At 37.0% G+C, this 19171-nt stretch overlaps 1 protein-coding gene across 1 annotated transcript in view; it reads right to left on the reverse strand.

The window, feature by feature from the left end:
- Positions 1-4882: 4882 nt before the first annotated feature.
- LOC126424942 (uncharacterized) overlaps positions 4883-19171 on the reverse strand; it is a 244563-nt gene continuing 230274 nt past the window's right edge. The window contains exons 6-7 of the mRNA XM_050087794.1: positions 10022-10318; positions 4883-5472 (exon numbers count right to left, since the gene is read on the reverse strand). Coding sequence (XP_049943751.1) covers positions 10032-10318 — 287 coding nt within the window. The 3' untranslated portion in view covers positions 4883-5472; positions 10022-10031. The remainder of the gene's footprint in view (positions 5473-10021; positions 10319-19171) is intronic.

Raw genomic sequence — 19171 nt, forward strand, 5'->3', positions numbered from 1 at the left:
AAATTTTCGTCTCCCTTCACAATCTGAATAATTTCTTTTATTTCATCATACATTTCTTCAATTTCTTCGTCATCTGCAGAGCTAGTTGGCATATAAACTTGTACTACTGTAGTAGGTGTGGGCTTCGTATCTATCCTGGCCACAATAATGCGTTCACTATGGTGTTTGTAGTAGCTTACCCGCATTCCTATTTTCCTATTCATTATTAAACCTACTCCTGCATTACCCCTATTTGATTTTGTGTTTATAACCCTGTAGTCACCTGACCAGAAGTCTTGTTCCTCCTGCCACCGAACTTCACTAATTCCCACTATATCTAACTTCAACCTATCCATTTCCCTTTTTAAATTTTCTAACCTACCTGCCCGATTAAGGGATCTGACATTCCACGCTCCGATCCGTAGAACGCCAGTTTTCTTTCTCCTGATAACGACATCCTCTTGAGTAGTCCCCGCCCGGAGATCCGAATGGGGGACTATCTTACCTCCGGAATATTTTACCCAAGAGGACGCCATCATCATGTAATCATACAGTAAAGCTGCATGCCCTCGGGAAAAATTACGGCTGTAGTTTCCCCTTGCTTTCAGCCGTTCGCAGTACCAGCACAGCAAGGCCGTTTTGGTTATTGTTACAAGGCCAGATCAGTCAATCATCCAGACTGCTGCCCTTGCAACTACTGAAAAGGCTGCTGCCCCTCTTCAGGAACCACACGTTTGTCTGGCCTCTCAACAGATACCCCTCCGTTGTGGTTGCACCTACGGTACGGCTATCTGTATCGCTGAGGCACGCAAGCCTCCCCACCAATGGCAAGGTCCATGGTTCATGGGGTAAGGTGTGATACAATATGTGTCTTTAATCATTTGGCTGCTGCAGATGTGTTTGCCACATGTTAATCTGAGTGTTGTGTCTTTATTGTCTAAGGCATCTACGTGCACTGAGGAGCACACAACTGGGCTTCTACCAATGCTGGGCCTGACTGGGTTGCCTGCTTCACCCAGTGCTGAATATTTCTGGAGTACTTTCTGCAACGTCTCCTTCTGTCACTCTTTAAGATTTGTCACCTTTGGAAGCAACAATGTTGTAGGTGTAAAAATTTGTTTCTGACTTTGAGTGTTGGTTTCATATTAATGGTTGTTACAAATCTGCAGACATTTAAATTTAAAGATTGGCTTTTCCTTCAATAGCTTCTGATGCAATTTCAGTAACCCATTCTCATAGATAATATCACTTTCAAATCACATCAGTTGTTCAGTGCTTCTTCATAGCTACATCTTGATAATACAAAATTGTGTTCCATGTGTCTTTGTGCTATTAAGCAAAGAAATTAAGGAATATGATTTTATTACAATGAAAAAACCAGTCCAAAGTTACAAATTTCGCTTTTATTTTTTATTCACTTGATGACTAGTTTTAGGCTGGGACCCATTTTCAAATCATTGTAACATAGTCAAAAATAGTATTTCCGAAAATGCAAAAACCATGTCAAAAATGTGCAAATGAACAGTTACAGTGCACACAGATAAGTATAAGAGTTATGTGTATGCACTGTAACTGTTCATTTGCACATTTTTGATATGGTTTCCGCATTTTCAGTAATACCATTTTTGACTATGTTACAATGATCTGAAAATGGGTTCTGGTACAAAGCTAGTCATTGAGTGAATACAAAAAAAGTGAAATTTGCAACTTTGGAATGGTTTTTTCATTGTACTGATTAACAGAAGTTGCTGACCCACAGCTATTTCAGTGTGCTGCGAGTTTGTAATTGGATTTTAGTTAAACAGATATTATTGGTCACACATTGTCAGCCACTTTTTGTACATGTACAGATTATACTATTTTGTTGCACATCAGGGATGAAAGCTCTTAATAATAAAGTCCTCCTTTACAGTATTTTTGTAACCATAAGCGTCTGCTACTGTGGTGAAAAAATATACTGATTGTCCATAACATCATTCTCAGGTATTGGAATTCATTGCGAACCACATTAAAAAAATTGTAAAGTGACTTTTATTGTAGCTTGAGACTTATTTAGCAGCTTCTTGATCGATTTTTTGCTAGACTAAGAGGAGTGCTTAGTCACAGAGAATGACAGTTTCAGTATCTACAATATGCACGAGTTTACTTTGCAAACATTACATCCATGAAACAGCTCTAATGCTGTTAAAAAATTTGGCAATGGTTTCTTAAATTTGTGGTAACATCTTGTCCCTTGGAGATGTACAATACAGGGCTCTGTCACGCTGTTAGTAATATTTCATAACTTTGATATAATTTTTGAAATTGGGCATACATAATCCAATATGTTCATCCATTCTTGTGTGTTTTCTGGCACAACAACTCAACCATAGGCAAAGACAAAAGTCAAGACTTGTATTGGCCTTAACAGTCTACTGAAATGCGCAGAAATGATACATTTTATGTGAAGTTTTGCAATAAATCTTCAGGGCAATGGAAATCAAGCTGTACAAGTATTTTTTTGTTGGTATATCATAAACAGATGGAAACTTCAAACAATGGAAAATCGAGGATGGAATGTAACAATACCAGAGAAGGAAAGTTGCTACTCACCATATAGCAGAGATGCTGAGTCGTGATAGGCACAACAAAAAGATTCACACAATTATAGCTTTTGGCCATTAAGGCCTTTGTCGTCAGCAGTAGACACACATAATTCAGAATCTGTGGAGGAGTTATCACTTATGTTGATATTGAATAAGTCATTCTCTGTGAGACTCTTCATGTCACCATGATCTCTTCCTCAATAGAGGAGCTGATAAGAAAATCTGCCAGTCGTGATGAACAGTAAGAGCTAAAGTGACGTCAAATACAGCAAAATGAAATCACAACAGAGAAAGTACTCAAACACAGTTTAGCAACCAGAACTGTGGAAAGCTACTGTGGTACGTGGCAGAAAATCCACTGTATGCTTAAATTCGACAACAGCATATGTACGTAATGGGGTGGGTACATTTGTCATTAGCACTTGTGGAAAAGCAAGGAGGCTGAACTTAACTTGTCAGTAGCGGATAAGGAAAACCCAGAGGCAATGCTTAAACTTGTCAACAGTGTCCTGGGGAGAGGAGGAGCATGACAAGTTAACTCGTCAATATCTGTGAAAGAGTTAAGCATTCAATAACGATGTTGTTAGCTAAGGCAGTTATTCCCAGCCATCTTATTCAACAGTGAATTTTGTCCTGGATCTACAAGTATCTCCATGCACAATGTTCAAGAAAGCTAATATCAATCCCACCATTTTATTGCTAACATTAAGAAATCCCATAGATATATATGAGGCATGTTTTTAAGTAAGGTCTGTTTTGTTGTAGACACTAGTAGTTTGCTTGCATACCACAATGAGTGCATGCGTCGTGTACCGGCATGCCTCGGGAACAATTGTGCTCAGTTTCAGCTCTGTAGCTAACCTGTATGGTTCTATTCTGTGCTTTCAAAATGTTTAAGACTATGAACTCGCCCACTGCATGTGAGGTTCACTCAGTGATACGGTTTTTGTCAGCAAGGAACCTGTCTGCTGCAGAAATTCATCCACAGATTTGCGAAGTGTACGGTGATACTGTTATGAGTGAAAGCAAAGTGCGTAAGTGGATATGAGAATTCAAAGGTGGCCATGACAATGTCCATGATGAGGACCGCTCCGGTCGCCCTTCTTTGATTACAGACGATTTGGTGGCTTCATTTGAAGTGAGGATTCGTGAGAACAGGCACTTCAAAATAACAGGTCTCTCAAATGAATTTCCTGATGTGTCGAGATCAGTGTTTTACAACATTGTTTCTGAAAATCTCAAGTTTAGGAAACTGTGCCTCCATTGGGTCCCGAAACTCATGGCAGAGGACCACAAAAACCAAAGATTTAGTGTGCGATGAAGTTCTTGACTCATTATTGTGAAGAAGGTGATGGCTTCCTGAGTCAGATCATAACTGGAGATGAAACATGTGTTTTGCATATCATGCCCAAATCGAAGCAACAGAGCATGGTATGGATACACACACACACTCGCCTGTAAAGATGAAGGCCAAACAGACACTGTCCCGGCACAAAATCATGATGTCGGTGTTTTGGGATAGGCAAGTTGTTGGTCAAGTTCATGCAATGAGGAACCACTCACTATCAATGCAGAAGCATATTGCCAAACCCTGAGAAAGCTACGCAGAGTGATTCAAAACAAAGGACGCGGCATGCTGACAAAGGGAATTGTCCTTCTCCATGACATGTTTGGCTGGAAAGTTTTTGACCACCCACCTTACAGTCCTGATCTCGCACCGAGCGATTACCATTTGTTGCTGCACATCAAACAACACCTCAGAGGGTATTTTAAAATTGGTTGAGAGGTGTGATACATGTTTTAAAAAACTTGGCAACCAATGTTGTAAAATATAGTGAAGTATGTACTTTCTGAAAATAAATTTACTTTTTTGAAATAACTTTCCATTGTGTACCTGTGTTCAAACGGACCTTACTTATAAAACACCCCTCGTATTATCCAATTCTATCAGTTCAGGGCTGATGCATTCCAGTAGCGAGATCTAAAAACTTGCTGATGTAAATTAGCGTCAAAGACATTTTTTGAGCAGCTCCATTAACAAGGTCATAATGTTTGCCTGAGTCAAGAAAAGTATATTTTGTAAATCTTCATAAAGACACCAAAGTTTATCTTTCAGTATGAGAGTATTCCATAGTTTGTGGGATATCAAGCTAAGCAACAGTAAGATCTCACATCTACTCTATGACCTACTTTAATACAGTAATTGACGAGCTGTCCATTCTAATTCTCAACCTCCCCCCCCCCCCCTCCCCCTTTTTTTTTTTTTGTTATTACAGTTTTGACTGAAAATGGTATGGACATAAAATGCAGAACAACAATTTTGAAAAATATTTTTATTTGCATTACATACAATAAATATGCAAGATATTTACAAAAATGCATGTTATACAGCTTATTGTATGCAGTTGTGAAGTTTCATAATGAAATAATACAATGAAAGCATGATATGTTAATGAATTAGAAAATGAAACCTGACAGAACTTATGGACATTTACTTACTGTCAATGTAAAATGTAAGTTTTGACTGTAATTTATGGTGCACATCATCCAGTCCCATTTCAGGACTGGTATGTACAGAATGATTTTTTGTGATGATTGTTTATTTAATCTTACCATGATTTTATGAAAAATATAAAATATAAGGATATTAGAAGAGGCAGTGCATTTTATATACATGGATGTTTCTGAATTTCTGACATGATGTTACTTTTCCATCAGTTCGCATAGATTATTGGGATAAAGCAACCAAAAAATAATAATAAGAGGCTGTATGTGACACAGAATTAACAAATAATCACAGTTGGCGGTAAACACTGAGACTACCGATGTGATCTTGCGTGGAAGAGAGTTAACTGTAGTCATCGCTTTTTCTTCTTTCATCTCCTCCATGCAGAGTTTGTAGCTTCAGCTGTAATTAAAAAAAAAAAAAAGATTAAGATACTTTTTATTGGTCAACAGTAAGACTCAATACTGATAATGATGATAATAATAATAATAATAATAATGTTTCTTGTCCCGTGGACCTTTTTATGTGCTAATATGACTTATCTCATTATAAAAGAGTACTCAAGTTCTTATCATTTGCCAGAAGTTAATATAAAAGGAGAAGAAACATAAAAACTATGATAGATGCAATAGAATCTGAAAAGAATTTTAATAATGGCAGCTGCATGTTCATAGTGTTGATAGGAATGTAAAAACCATGGCATTATCATATTCTTTTATGATGCATGGAATGACTTTCCATAAATGGTGTCAGCATTGGCGAATCTTCTGTTGTGAAGAATGGAAGATGAGACTGGTCTACAGATTTGTTTAGTCATCATGGATATTTACACTTACAGCTCAGTAAATATATTTGTTGATGGCATTTCTCACCAGTATCAGGGACAGTTTTCAGGTTACCTTACATTAAGAGCCACCAGTTAACATATAATCACAACTGTCGTAACAACTTTGCTTCGCTTCACAAAATAAATGATGGATTCATGTGCTCTGAGATAAATGTTTCTAAGAAGATATCCTCCATTCTGAGGAGATTCATTACTGTATGCTTCCAAAAGAAGTGGGTGCCTTCATCATTGATATCTCTTTTTGTAGATTTGTTAAATTTTTGGCATTGTAAACCATTATTACACCATAACCATAAGAAGTTTTTGTGTTTGAATGAAAATTCAATAAATATTAAACTATTTACTACAAAGTGTATATGACATCTCAACTAACACATTTATGTACCAGTATTCATTCGTGCATTAATCATAACACACACTGTAGATGATTAATGGATTGTAGGAACACAAGCTTAGTGTGATCATGACACACAGGTATGCAAACAGTTTCCTTTTTAAGTAAAGTCTTTTCTCAGCTTATCAAAGTCAAAACTTGTATTGTAAGACCACACTTGTTTAAGGGTTGTATAGAGTAAGTGAAAATTTCGAGAAACTGGTGCAGCTGCAAGAATGTAGACAAAGTTCTGCCTTGTAGAGATTATCTGGAAGCAAGCAGTTGAATAAGGACATCCACTCTTCAGGTCAATTACTACTTTTTTTTCATCAAGTGGAAACCTGAATAGTAATAACAGAGTAACTGAGTGAGAATGTAACACTATCAAAAGGAAAATTTACATGAGAAATCTAAAATTATGATACAGAATTTCTGGCTATTACTTACCTTCAGGTACATATAAAAATACTTAACTTTATTCTAATTTTCAGAAGTAATAGTTCCTTCCTCAGGGAGGAGAAATAGATTGGCAAAAATGAAAAAGGAAGAGCAAGTCAATTAGATCCCAGGATGAAAGGGACACTTCCTAGAAATTACACAATCGATTTTTGTCTGAAATTTCACAGCCAAATGAAGATTTGGAAGTGGGCAAATGGAGTATTACATTGACCAGAGTGTGGGCTAATTTTTCCAAAAAAGTTTTAATTGCTTGAAAGTCAGGGAAATAAAGAAAAATTTAATTAGTGATCCGAGGGAAAATTTTTGTCTGGATTTTCATAACTAAATGAAGAAAGGTAAATGGACACATGGGGTATGAAACTGACCAGAGTGAGCTCTAGTTTTGCAAAACATATTTCATTGCTTGTAAGTAATAAAGGTAATTAAGAAAAATGTAATTAGTGATATGGGAAAAAATTGAAATATTTCATGATCAGCTGCGACTAGCTATTGTAAATGAAGTGTCAGAAAGTTCACCTCTTCAAGACCTAGATATTTTGCACATAAAAAGTTACAGCAGTGTAGAAATTGTGCAATTCTTTCTTTCATATTGAAAAAATATAAAAAATATCAAATTATAGCATAAACCAAAACTTTCTTCTTTCTCTTGATCTGTATACTCTTAATAATTTAATATTTCAATATATTATATTTCGTGCTTTCTGAAAAAAGGATGGTGAGCTGTTCTGTGAACTGGTTTGTCTAAAAGAGAGAAATGAAACATTTGACATGCCTCATTTGCCATACATGATTTTAAGCATTGTTCAAAGGTGCATTAAATGTCACTATAATCTATTTTCTTAGGTTTGGACAAATCATTTCACACTACAGGTGACAATTTTTTCAGAATTTTTTTCCAACTTTTCAATGAGTCAGTCAACATTACTTGGAATTTTGCCTCATTCAATTTTGTTCACCTCACAGATCACGTCCATACAGTTTCTGTATGTTTGTTATGTGATATGTTAATATAATGAAGTAATGGTGGTCGAAAGAATGAGAGAACACTGCAGTTTTAGCAGCCATGAGATACAATTTTACAAAATTCATATATGAATTATGTTAATCTGTGCTGAAACAAAATAACTATGATTTGATTTACAAGAATTCCAACAGATTTAGTTGAATGCATTCTTGTAAAGTACGGCAGGCAATTAATTATCTTTAAGATGAAAAATGTGTATATGTAAACATAAACTTGATATAACAAAGTATTTCAAATTATGAATGTATGGCACTACAGTGGCATATTCCATAAATAATTTGACAACAAAGTATTAGAGAATACCAAAACCTGATATTTATATTCTGTGTATTGACTCATTGCACATCCAAGCTAATTACTTATACACGTGTATCCATGGAATACGTGTCCCACACAGAAATGTACTTTTTTTTTACAAAGCACATGCTAACTCCTCTGTTGTGTAACTTACCAACCTTAGGTCAATTAATAGCTGCAAAGTTTGTAAAAATATTGATAAATGACATGTCCCACGTTTTACAATCATTTTAGGCTGTATAGGGTTTACTTTTATTGGGTATCGGTCTCTTCACTTGTTATTGCATTGTGATATCAATTACTTCATTTCATAATTTTTGTGACTTTGGGTTCAATTGGAGGGTTTTATCTCCCTTCTTGAAGTTGTTCTTATTTAAATAACACTTGTGTATGTATATCTGTCACATCCAAACCTAATATACAATAATCATGATCATGTTGAGCACCACAGCTGATGCTAAATAATGATTAATGAACACCATATCACCTGTATTATTACACCTTTATGATTTTATGACTGGTTTTGATTTTAGAACATCTTCAGGTTGCAGAGATGTGCTGAAGTCATGGCATAAATGGTCTGATCCTTGTATGTACTGTTAAAGACTAAATTGAGAAACAGTGATCACAAACACTATGTTGACTGGCTGGCAGAAGTATGGTGGGCAGACATGGCATGTTCCATACTGTACACAGCATGCCACACCTGCTCATCATACTTCTGCCAGGCGGCAGCAGAATGTTTGTGATCGTTGTTTCTGGATTTCATTTTTAACATTATATATGACAATCAGACCATTTATGTAATGACTTAACATAACTGAGCAATGTGAAGATTTTCTAAAAATGAAACCAGTGGTAACATCATAAATATGTAATAATACAGCTGAGGCAGTGTTCATTAACCATTAAAATGTTGTACAATAAATTTTTTATCACCTTATAGAAGTGTATATATTTGAAAAAGTTTTATTTACATCTTATAATCATACAAAAATTTAAACTGTATGTAAATTACTTGAAAAAGACTAATTTTTTGAACCACTCAGTTTATATTTTTGAATTGTACTGAACTATTTTTGGCAAACATATATATTCTGTTGAATCAATTTAAGTCTGGAGTTAGACTGAGTTGATTATGATGTTAAGTTACAAAGCTGAATGATGTTAAGTTACAAAGCTGAAACTAACATTTTATAATTAAAAAACATATCTGATAAAACTGAAGGAATTAATTCATAAAAAAACAAAAAAAAAATCATGTTTTCATTTGCAGCACAAAAATCTAGATGAATCTGGCACTATAATGGAAACTGCAAATCATCTATTTACTAAGAACTTTCACATAAACCAACAATACAAAAAATACCTTAGCCAAATAAATTATCCAAGCACAACTCAAGAATTGCCCTCACAACTTTACTTCAGCCATCACTTCTTCTCTTACTTGCTAAACTTGCCGTTTGCTGTTGCTAAGCTGGTTTCCCTGCTACTCCTTTCTTCCTGACCTGCTAGTTATGCAAGACATGCAGGAGAACTTTTGAGAAGTTTGCAAGGTAAGAGAGGAAGTACCAGCAGAAAAGGTTGTGAGGGTAAGTTGCTAGTTGACCTCGGGTAGCTCAGTTGAAAGGCAAAAGCCCTCATTTGAGTCCTGCTCCTGCACACAGTTTAAACCTACTAGGAAGTTGCAAATCAGTGCACATGTTGCTGCAGAGTGAAAATTTATTCTGGATACAAAAGATAAGCAAATATATTTTGTGCTTACTGCTCTCAAATATTTCTAAAATATTGCAACATACCTGTTATTTAGAGTCATATGCAATTAAATTTAACTTTAAATATTTAGTTGAAGGAAAATGTTAAGCTCACAAAAAATAAATATCATACACAAGAGTGATGGTATCTGGAGCAGATGGATATAACCAAGTCAAATGAATGCAATGGTACTTGCCTGCAGTGCTCTAGAAGTTATACCAGTCAGACAGCCAAGACCGGGACTTGGCCCACAGGTATCCGTATGACTGTCCATGGGGGCGCAGGGCCGGGTAGTCCCAGAGGAGGGGGGCATGCAGCCGGTGCCTGGGGTATTCCCACGCCTCGGGCCTGCGGTACTTGGCACCAATCTGGGGGTACGGGTCCAGCAGGGGGTCACGGCGGTCCCACGACAGGGGCTCAATGGTGAAGGGGTCAATCATCACTGACAGGGGCCTCCTGTACAGCGCTCCACTTGGTGTGTAGAGGGGCCAGTCTGAAAAGTAAAAGCCAGGAGTCAATGAGGAATGCAATAATCAAAACTGCTGGCTGCAGCAGCTTGCCACAGCATCTCCATACATGCATTCTAGTTTCTTTTTCGATTTATATTCTTCTTGAAATACATACTGAGGAGGCAAAATATTATGACCACAGGCTTAACAGGATTTATTAAAGGACATTTCTATATACCATGCATTGCACTTGAAATATTTATTTGCCAAACTGGTATTAAGGTGTAAAACCCATAGTCAGTGGCATCTGATACAGATAAACAAACAACTGTGTGTACATCAGTTTCTACTACATGACAACTGTGTATATAATAGTAGAAGTAGCAACTCTGTAGCAATGATATGCATGTCAGTTAATACAGTAGAATATGAAATCTGTCTTATCACATAGCATACAGCTTGTTATGTATGTTACTGCATTTAAATATTAGACAGAGGCAAAGTGTTGATCACATCTGACATAACTGTCACATGTCTAAACAAGTTTACAGCTCGTGGTCTAGTGGCTAACATTGCTGCCTCTGGATCACGGGGTGCTGAGTTCGATTCCCGGCCAGGTTGGAGATTTTCTCTGCCCGGGGAATGGGTGTTTGTGTTGTCCTCATCTTTTCATCATCATCATCATCATCATTCGTGAGAATGGCTAGATTGGACTGTGTAAAAACTGTACTGTGTAAAAATTGGGACTTTGTATGGGCGCTGATGACTGTGCAGTTGAGTGCCACTCAAACCGATCATCATCATCATCATCATCATCGTCATCATCATCACATAGTCTAAACAAGGAACTGACAGGGCAATGTGTGTGATATGTATGTAAAATACAATCTTTGGACAAATGGTATATGAAGGTAGAATACACAGAAGGTATAAAATTGCAAAATAATCCAACATATTATGTCAAATTAGACCATTTTACATTCAGGGTACGGAGGGACTCCAAACTAAACTTGTTAAGTTAAAACACTGTTGAACTTTTGTACATTTATCATATTATGTAACTGTTCATTAAGTGTGTTGTCTGCTTGTTTTGTTGTATGTGAGTACATTTTAATTTCTTCTAGGATATTTAGTAATCTGCGTTTTTCTGCTTGATGAAGAATGGTATGTTTTCATTGATGTCACTGGCAGAATGCTTTCTGTAAGTGAGCACTGAATGCTGAAGATTTGGTTTCACTAAGATTAATATATTGTCTAAATTGTGTTTTGATGTTTCTCCCTGTTTACCCAACATAAATTTTATCACATTGATCATGTGTTATTTTATAGACACCTGACATGTTATATATTTGGCTCTTATATATATTCCGTATATTCTATAAATGTACATCACATATGTATACAGATATGATCTTAGAAATAACAAAAGACAGGTAATGTAGACCTTATGACCTGTAACTTCCATGTTTACACCTTGTGTCATGTCAGACATGATCACGAAGTGTTACTACCTAAGATCTGAATGCAGTAACATACATGATAACCTGCGTACTAAGTGATAGGATGGATTTCATATCCTGTCGTATTAACTGACACATGTCATTGCTACAGAGTTACATAATACAAGTAGACTTATATTTTTGCTATTATATATACACAGTTGTAATGTTATAGAAACTGATTTACATAGAGCTATTTGTTCCTCTGTATCAGATGCTAATGAGAATGGGTTATATATATCTGAATACCGGTTTGGCAAATGAACATTTCAGGTGCAGGTAATGGTGCATAGAAAATGTCCTTCAATAAATATCTTACAGCTATAGATCACTAAACATTCAAAGTTTTGTAGTGTAATAGGGTGTTAGTTAACCTTTGAAACACAATGCAGTGATTTTGTATGGCAGATCTTTGTCAGCGGGGAGGGGAGGGGGTGGGGTGTTGGTTTACTTCCAATAAATTATGGGCTGGTGGTTTATGGACATGAAGCTGGTTTGAAACTTCCTGGCAGATTAAAACTATGTGCCGGACCGAGACTCGAACTCGGGACCTTTGCCTTTCGCGGCATCTCCTACCTTTACAGAAGCTCCTCGTTCGCAGGAGAGCTTCTGTTAAGTTTGGAAGGTAGGAGATGAGGTACTGGCAGAAGTAAACCTGTGAGGACGGGGCGTGAGTCGTGCTTGGGTAGCTTAGTTGGTAGAGCACTTTCCCGCGAAAAGGCAAAGGTCCCGAGTTCAGGTCTTGGTCTGGCACACAGTTTTAATCTGCCAGGAAGTTTCATATCAGCACTCACTCTGCTGCAGAGTGAAAATCTCATTCATGAAGCTAGTTGATAGCATCCCAAATTTGTTCCATCGAGTTCAGAGCAGGTGCATTTGGTGGCCAACACATCACGAGTTTATTGCCATACTCCTCAAACCAATGTAGCACAATTCTGGTCTTTTAACATGCACAGTTAACCTGTTAGAAGATGCCGTTGCCACTGTGGGGGACATTGAGCACAAAAGCATGCAGGTGATCCACAGTAATTTTTATGCAGTCGACAGCTTTAATGGTACCTTTGATTATTGCACAGGTCCCATTGAAGACCAGGTGAATGTCCCCAAAAGCATTATATTGCCTTGACCACCCTGCATTTGTGATGCAGGGCACGAATTAGGAGCCATTCTCATGGTTGATGACGTAATCAGACACAATCATGGGTCTGGTGTAACAACGAAAGTGATTCATCCAAGCAGGTGATATTTTCCAGTGACCCAGTCTTGATGATGCCATGCCTGTAGTAATTAACGATTTTCTTGTGACTATGTGAGAACATATAGAGATTATCTGTTGTGGCACACCGTGTTCAATACCATGTGCTCTGAAAAAATTATTCCTGGACCAGTATTGCACTCTATCATCATATCTGCCACAGATGACTGCCTATACTGTTTTCCAGAGCTTGACATCTACTTGTGGTTTCTCCATCCTTCATCCTCTTTCCAAAGATTGTCATGACAATAGCACATTAACAACTGGCTGGTACACCATTTCTGAGCTGCTCATTTCCAGGCACCAGGTTGTGTCAGTGTGCTATTTGCCAAAGTCACTTACATGAGTGGATTCCCCCATTAGCAACCGAATCATCACTGAGAGAGAGAGTATACCATGCCTATATCCTTCTACTGCTCTTTTATCTACACACTCTAGTGCAGGGTGAAAGTTCATTGTGATGAAGCTATAGGTCTGCTCGAGAACTGTGAAGCTTGGAAGCTAGAAGAAAATTACTAGCAGAAGTACAAAAACATGTTTTCCCTCACTCCATTTGCTTGTGGAACAGGAAAGGAAATAACTACTAGCAGCACAAGGTACCCTCTGCAATATACCATATGGTAGCTTGAAAAGTATGTTTGTAGATGTAGAAGTAGTAGTGGAGTTGTGAGGGCAGGTCATGAGTTATGCATGGTCAGCTCAGTCAGTGAACATTACCTTCAAAAGTCAAAAGGTTATGGGTCTCAGTCCAGGTCCAGCAGAGGAAGTTTCAATAAATTTAATGAATACTTTATACAGGCCATTTGAAAGTGATATTAGCATGAAGCAGAAGAAAATGTATAGATCATTCAGCAGCTAATCAAAAGCTACAAGAATAAATGATCAGCAGGCTGGGATGAAGTTACTTCTTGTCTATTGATGAAATGCATGCAATAGCTAGCCAGATCATTAGAAAGAATCATGAGAATAAAATAAGATGCATTAGGACACGTACAGAGGTACACAAACAGTAATTTTTCCCCCCTCTCAATACACAAGTAAGGCTGACAATATGTAATATTGGTATGATGGACCCTCCACCACACTCCATATTGCGGCTTGTGTAGTATATATGTAGATATACCTTAGTCTACATAATAAATTTGTGTTTGTAATGAGTATATTACCACTAACTCATAACTACAGACCAACTGCCTCAACCTAAATCTTAGCAAAGTAATCATGTTAAAAATCATAAGGAGCAGAGTAACACTATAGGTGATTTTCAGCATGGTTCAGAAGTGGTCCCAAGAAAGGCTGTCTGCAACAGTGAAGTTCATCCACCGTGTGTTAGTGAAAATAAATGAGTGTTACCAAACAGCAGGAATATTTTTAGACCTCTCAAAAGCTTCTGACAGAGACTTACCAAACTTGTAAACAGTGGTGCCTTTGGGAAGTTACCGCTTTTACTACAATCTTACTCAGAAGGTAGACAACAGTGTTTGGAAGATGTGGTGATAATGGAGAGGTTATTAAAAAATAGATTGAATACTAGAAATATAAATTTTGATTTGCCACAAAGCCCCATTTTGTGTCCTATCTAGTTTACATGCTATGTGAATGACTTCCCAAGTGTTGTTGACAACAAGCACCACCTTATTACATTTACACTCGTGACATATCTGGAATATGCTAGGGACAGACTGCAGTTAGCCAAAATACTGAAGTACAGAATCTCACTGAAAAAGCAAAAACTCATCTTGAGTACCTTATTAAAATTTACGAGTTAAGTTTAGTGAAAACCAATCTCATTTATTTTAAACCAAGTATCATAAGTAAACTGCCTGATGAGAATGAGGATATTCTGACACATGCCTGTTCTACATGGAAGTTTTTGAGAATATATATAATTGATACTTTCTAGTGGAATTAATAATTAGGTCATTTAAGTAGTAAATTAACATCTTGCTTGAATGTACTAAGAAGAATAGCTTCCTATCTTTTTATTGGATTTGTGTACCCCTTTCTGTTTTATGGAATTGTATTGTGGACTGGGAGCAGCCAAACTAGTTTGAGGAAGCTCATTTTATATCAAAAGAGAGAAACAAGAATTATGACAAAATTAAAGAACATCACACAGAAAACTGCTTGTTAGTTTTAATATTCTGACTACTATTGTCTCTGCATGTTACAAATCATTATGCTAATTGAGATGATACTAAAGTTACAATTGGGAATATGCAAATCCGTAGGTACAATATGTAACACACAACCCCCTCTCATATGATCAACACAAAGCTGAATTGCCAGCAAATAGCATATATTCCAAGAGATCAATTGGTTCATCATTCAGTGCCAAATGACTTGAAATCAGTCTGGGATAAATTGAAAATGAAGATTAAACCATGGCATATAACATGGAAATGTCATGAATTTGTCTTAGAAATGAAACGATGTGTTGTTATTGTTGTTGTGGTCTTCAGTCTGAAAACTGATTTGATACAGCTCTCCATCTGTGCAAGCCTTTCCATCTCCAAATGGCTGTTGCAACCCATGTCTGTGTGAACCAACTGCACTTCTTGTCTCTGCAATTTTTAATTGTAACTGTAGCTATAGTTAATATAGCAGAGCTTTTTCTTGGTTATATGAAGTTTGTCCTAGTTTTTTATATTCTTTTGTACCTGTTTAAATAGTGAACATGACATGAAAGTCTCAATGTCTGGCTAGATGATGGTTTGCACTCATTCATGAATGTGTCTGGGCTATGGAAAAAGGAAGAACTCTAAAATAGACTGTAACATAAAAGCTTAAGATGCAGTTGTATTAATCTTAATGTGGAGACTTTGAGAGATTATGGTCTTAGAATGAGCCTCAAGTTAGTTCATAATGGAAAATATATGATTTTTATAAAATAATAATTACATCTTGGGTTGTCGGGTGTTCTGCCGGATATCAGCGTCGTACTTGCACGATATTTCGGTCACGTAGCTCGAGACCTTCATCAGGTGCGACCTGAGACTGCTCCTCGAGTGGACCTGGTCCAGTATTTATGCCGACAACCCAAGATGTCATTAGATCGCCGGGAAAGCCTGAAGAGTTACATCAAAAGTCTCTACGGGGAGGAGATGTATCAGAATATCAAGAAGCTGGACAAGCTACGGCAGAAGAAAGGGAAGATGCTGAGTTCTCTCAGTTTTTTGCTGAGGTGTCGAGATGGAGAAGTGGTACCAGTATTTGCCAGAACGCATAAATACTGGACCAGGTCCACTCGAGGAGCAGTCTCAGGTCGCACCTGATGAAGGTCTCGAGCTACGTGACCGAAATATCGTGCAAGTACGACGCTGATATCCGGCAGAACACCCGACAACCCAAGATGTCATTAGATCGCCGGGAAAGCCTGAAGAGTTACATCAAAATAATAATTGTTTATTGTTTTGGAGACACTATGAGTGAGTCAACTTAAAGAGTAGGAAACAGAATTATGTAATAAAGTAACTGACTGGGATTAATTTTAAAAAGGATGGTACCCTTGGTGATATACTAAACAAGAAACAAAACTATTTATGTGTTTTGTTTTTTTAAAAAAAAACCATACTTAGAATGTGTGGAAAGTACAGTGCTGTTATGTTTCCACTCTCATGTGTGAAAATTAGAGAAGTCTTTTTTTCTGGTATGAAAGAAGATGGTGTAGCTAAAGTATAACATCTATCATCTTAATCACAGCTTTTCATTTTAACACATTACATGAAAGTCTTCTTTGTACTCCAGTTTTGAGGCACGACTACTGCTCTGTTCCTAACACAGAGTCCTCTATTTGAGAAAGTTGGCACTGGATTGGTAGCTATTTCTTTTTCTCACAAACAAGGTGAGCTATGAAAGTTTCGGTGTCAGTCAGAATATAGAGGCTGTTGTTTCACTCAGTGTTTTGGATACCTGATAGTGATAAATCTCATACAAAAAGTAGTCTTCACCGTGTGACTTCATCAGTACATACATATTACTCTCTCTCTCTCTCTCTCTCTCTCTCTCTCCCTCCCTCCCTCTGTGTGTGTGTGTGTGTGTGTGTGTGTGTGTGTGTGTGTGTGTGTGTGAATAAGAATTTATAACATCGAGACTTAGAGTAATAAGATAGTGTTGTTAAAAGAAGAAAGTGAAAGGAAACCATAGCACAATGTGGTCCAAACATCAGATGAAGAAGAAAAGTTAGTAAAATAGATGTTTACAGGAAACAAATGAATTAGTTGTTACAGCCATGCCCATAGTTTGATCACAATTATGATCAAGATTTGATAAAAAGGATCACAGGATATAAAAACCTATTAATTGTCTCAGTGGAAAATATGGTGAAAAAAACTGATAAATTATGGGATGGAATAGCAGACTGGTACTCACCTTCACACTTCTGTAAAATAAATACTTGTTTGACCTTAGTAGTATTGCCTCAGAAGTTTGTGTGTCAGCCATGCACTAAGTGAAAGTTATTATCATTCCCTTCTGCATGTCTACAGAATAAGAAATATTTGGAAGTGCGAAGCAGGAAGAATTTAGTTTTTTGGTTAACTTATACACATGCTGGGACAATTTTAGTTTATCATCCATCTGAGTGCTGAGGAACTTCACACACACAGACTAATCCAGTGTATGGTCACTGATGTCAATACTCAAGCATAAATACTATCCTCACAGATCCCAATATAATGTGACACAGCTAATTAAAAAATATTTAACCACTTCCTTACATTTGGGATCATGCCACGAGTGACACTTCAGAGCTAATGGGCATTATTAGCATCAAGAAAAAAGGTAGTAGAAAAAAAGTGACAGATCTCCAAGGCACAAAAGCATCAATAACAGAAATAACAGATGAAAGACTTCAAAAAGCCCATATGACATCTGCCTACTTTTCTAATATGGGACATATATATATACATGTAGTGTTGGCCATTAGACATTATGTGAAGAAATGCAAGATTGGATACAGTATAATTTTTGTGATTGGTGCCACACTTGTACTTGGCTACTTATCACTGTCAGTGATGGTAATCCCATATACACAACAGATTATATTTCAGCACAGTTCATTTAAGAAAATGAAATGTTAAGATCACTCATTATATAGAGGGAGTATGCTATCCACATAGCTGCCAGTGTAATGTAACACAGCTTAATTTTTTGAATCATGCCATTTATGACACTTTAGGACCAATAGGGATTACGGAAAAGAAAAGAACTAGAAACAAATATAATATAACATAATTTCAAAGCAAGAGCAGCTGCATTAGAAGTAATAAATGAAGGACTTCCAAAAGCACAGATGACTTCTGCCATCTTTTCTACTACAGGATGCACCTGTGCGAGTAGAGATGGGTACTCCATATTATATGAAAGAATGAAAGATAGGATAGAGTATCATTTTCACAATGTGTAACGTATTTGCACTTGTCTATTCACCACTGTCACTGATTGTAATCCTGTATGCACATCAGATTATATTTCAGTAGAGAACATTTAAGAAACAGAACAGTAGTATTCACCCATTACAGAGAGGGAGATCAGTAGGCAAGTATAAATGCTACCCACATAGTTGGCAATGTAATGTGACACAGTTAATTTAAAAACACATTAGTACTGTCTGACATTTTGTATCATACTATCTATGACACTTCAGAACTGACAGACATTATTAGCGTCAAGTAAAAAGAAAAAAAAAAGTAGAAATAAATGCAATAAGATAGAACTTCAAAGCAAAAGCAGCTGCAACAGAAATAAAAAATGAAGGACATAAAAAAAACCACAGATGACTTCTGCCAATTTTTCTACTGTGGGACACACTTGTGTGAGTAGTTGTGGCCATTTCCATTATGTGTAGGAATGAAGGATTGGACACAGTATTATTTTCATGAAGCGTGACATATTTGTTCTTGTCTACTCACCACTGCCAGTGATGGCAGCTCTGTATGAAAGAGGGTATCTCATGGTGACTGAACACTTGGGTGGCCAGTCGTATACTGCACACGTGTGAGCTGCTGGGGCTGTATTTATAGACTTGTTGTGGGAGGAGACCTCCCCCTCCTGATTGGCTGCCCTGACCCAATGCCACTAGTGGGAAGCCGAACTGTATCCCCTGAAGGTGCCAACAAAGGTTTCCACACAATGCCTGTGAC

The sequence above is a fragment of the Schistocerca serialis genome, chromosome 10 (assembly GCF_023864345.2).
Source record: "Schistocerca serialis cubense isolate TAMUIC-IGC-003099 chromosome 10, iqSchSeri2.2, whole genome shotgun sequence".
Taxonomy (NCBI): Eukaryota; Metazoa; Arthropoda; class Insecta; order Orthoptera; family Acrididae; genus Schistocerca; species Schistocerca serialis.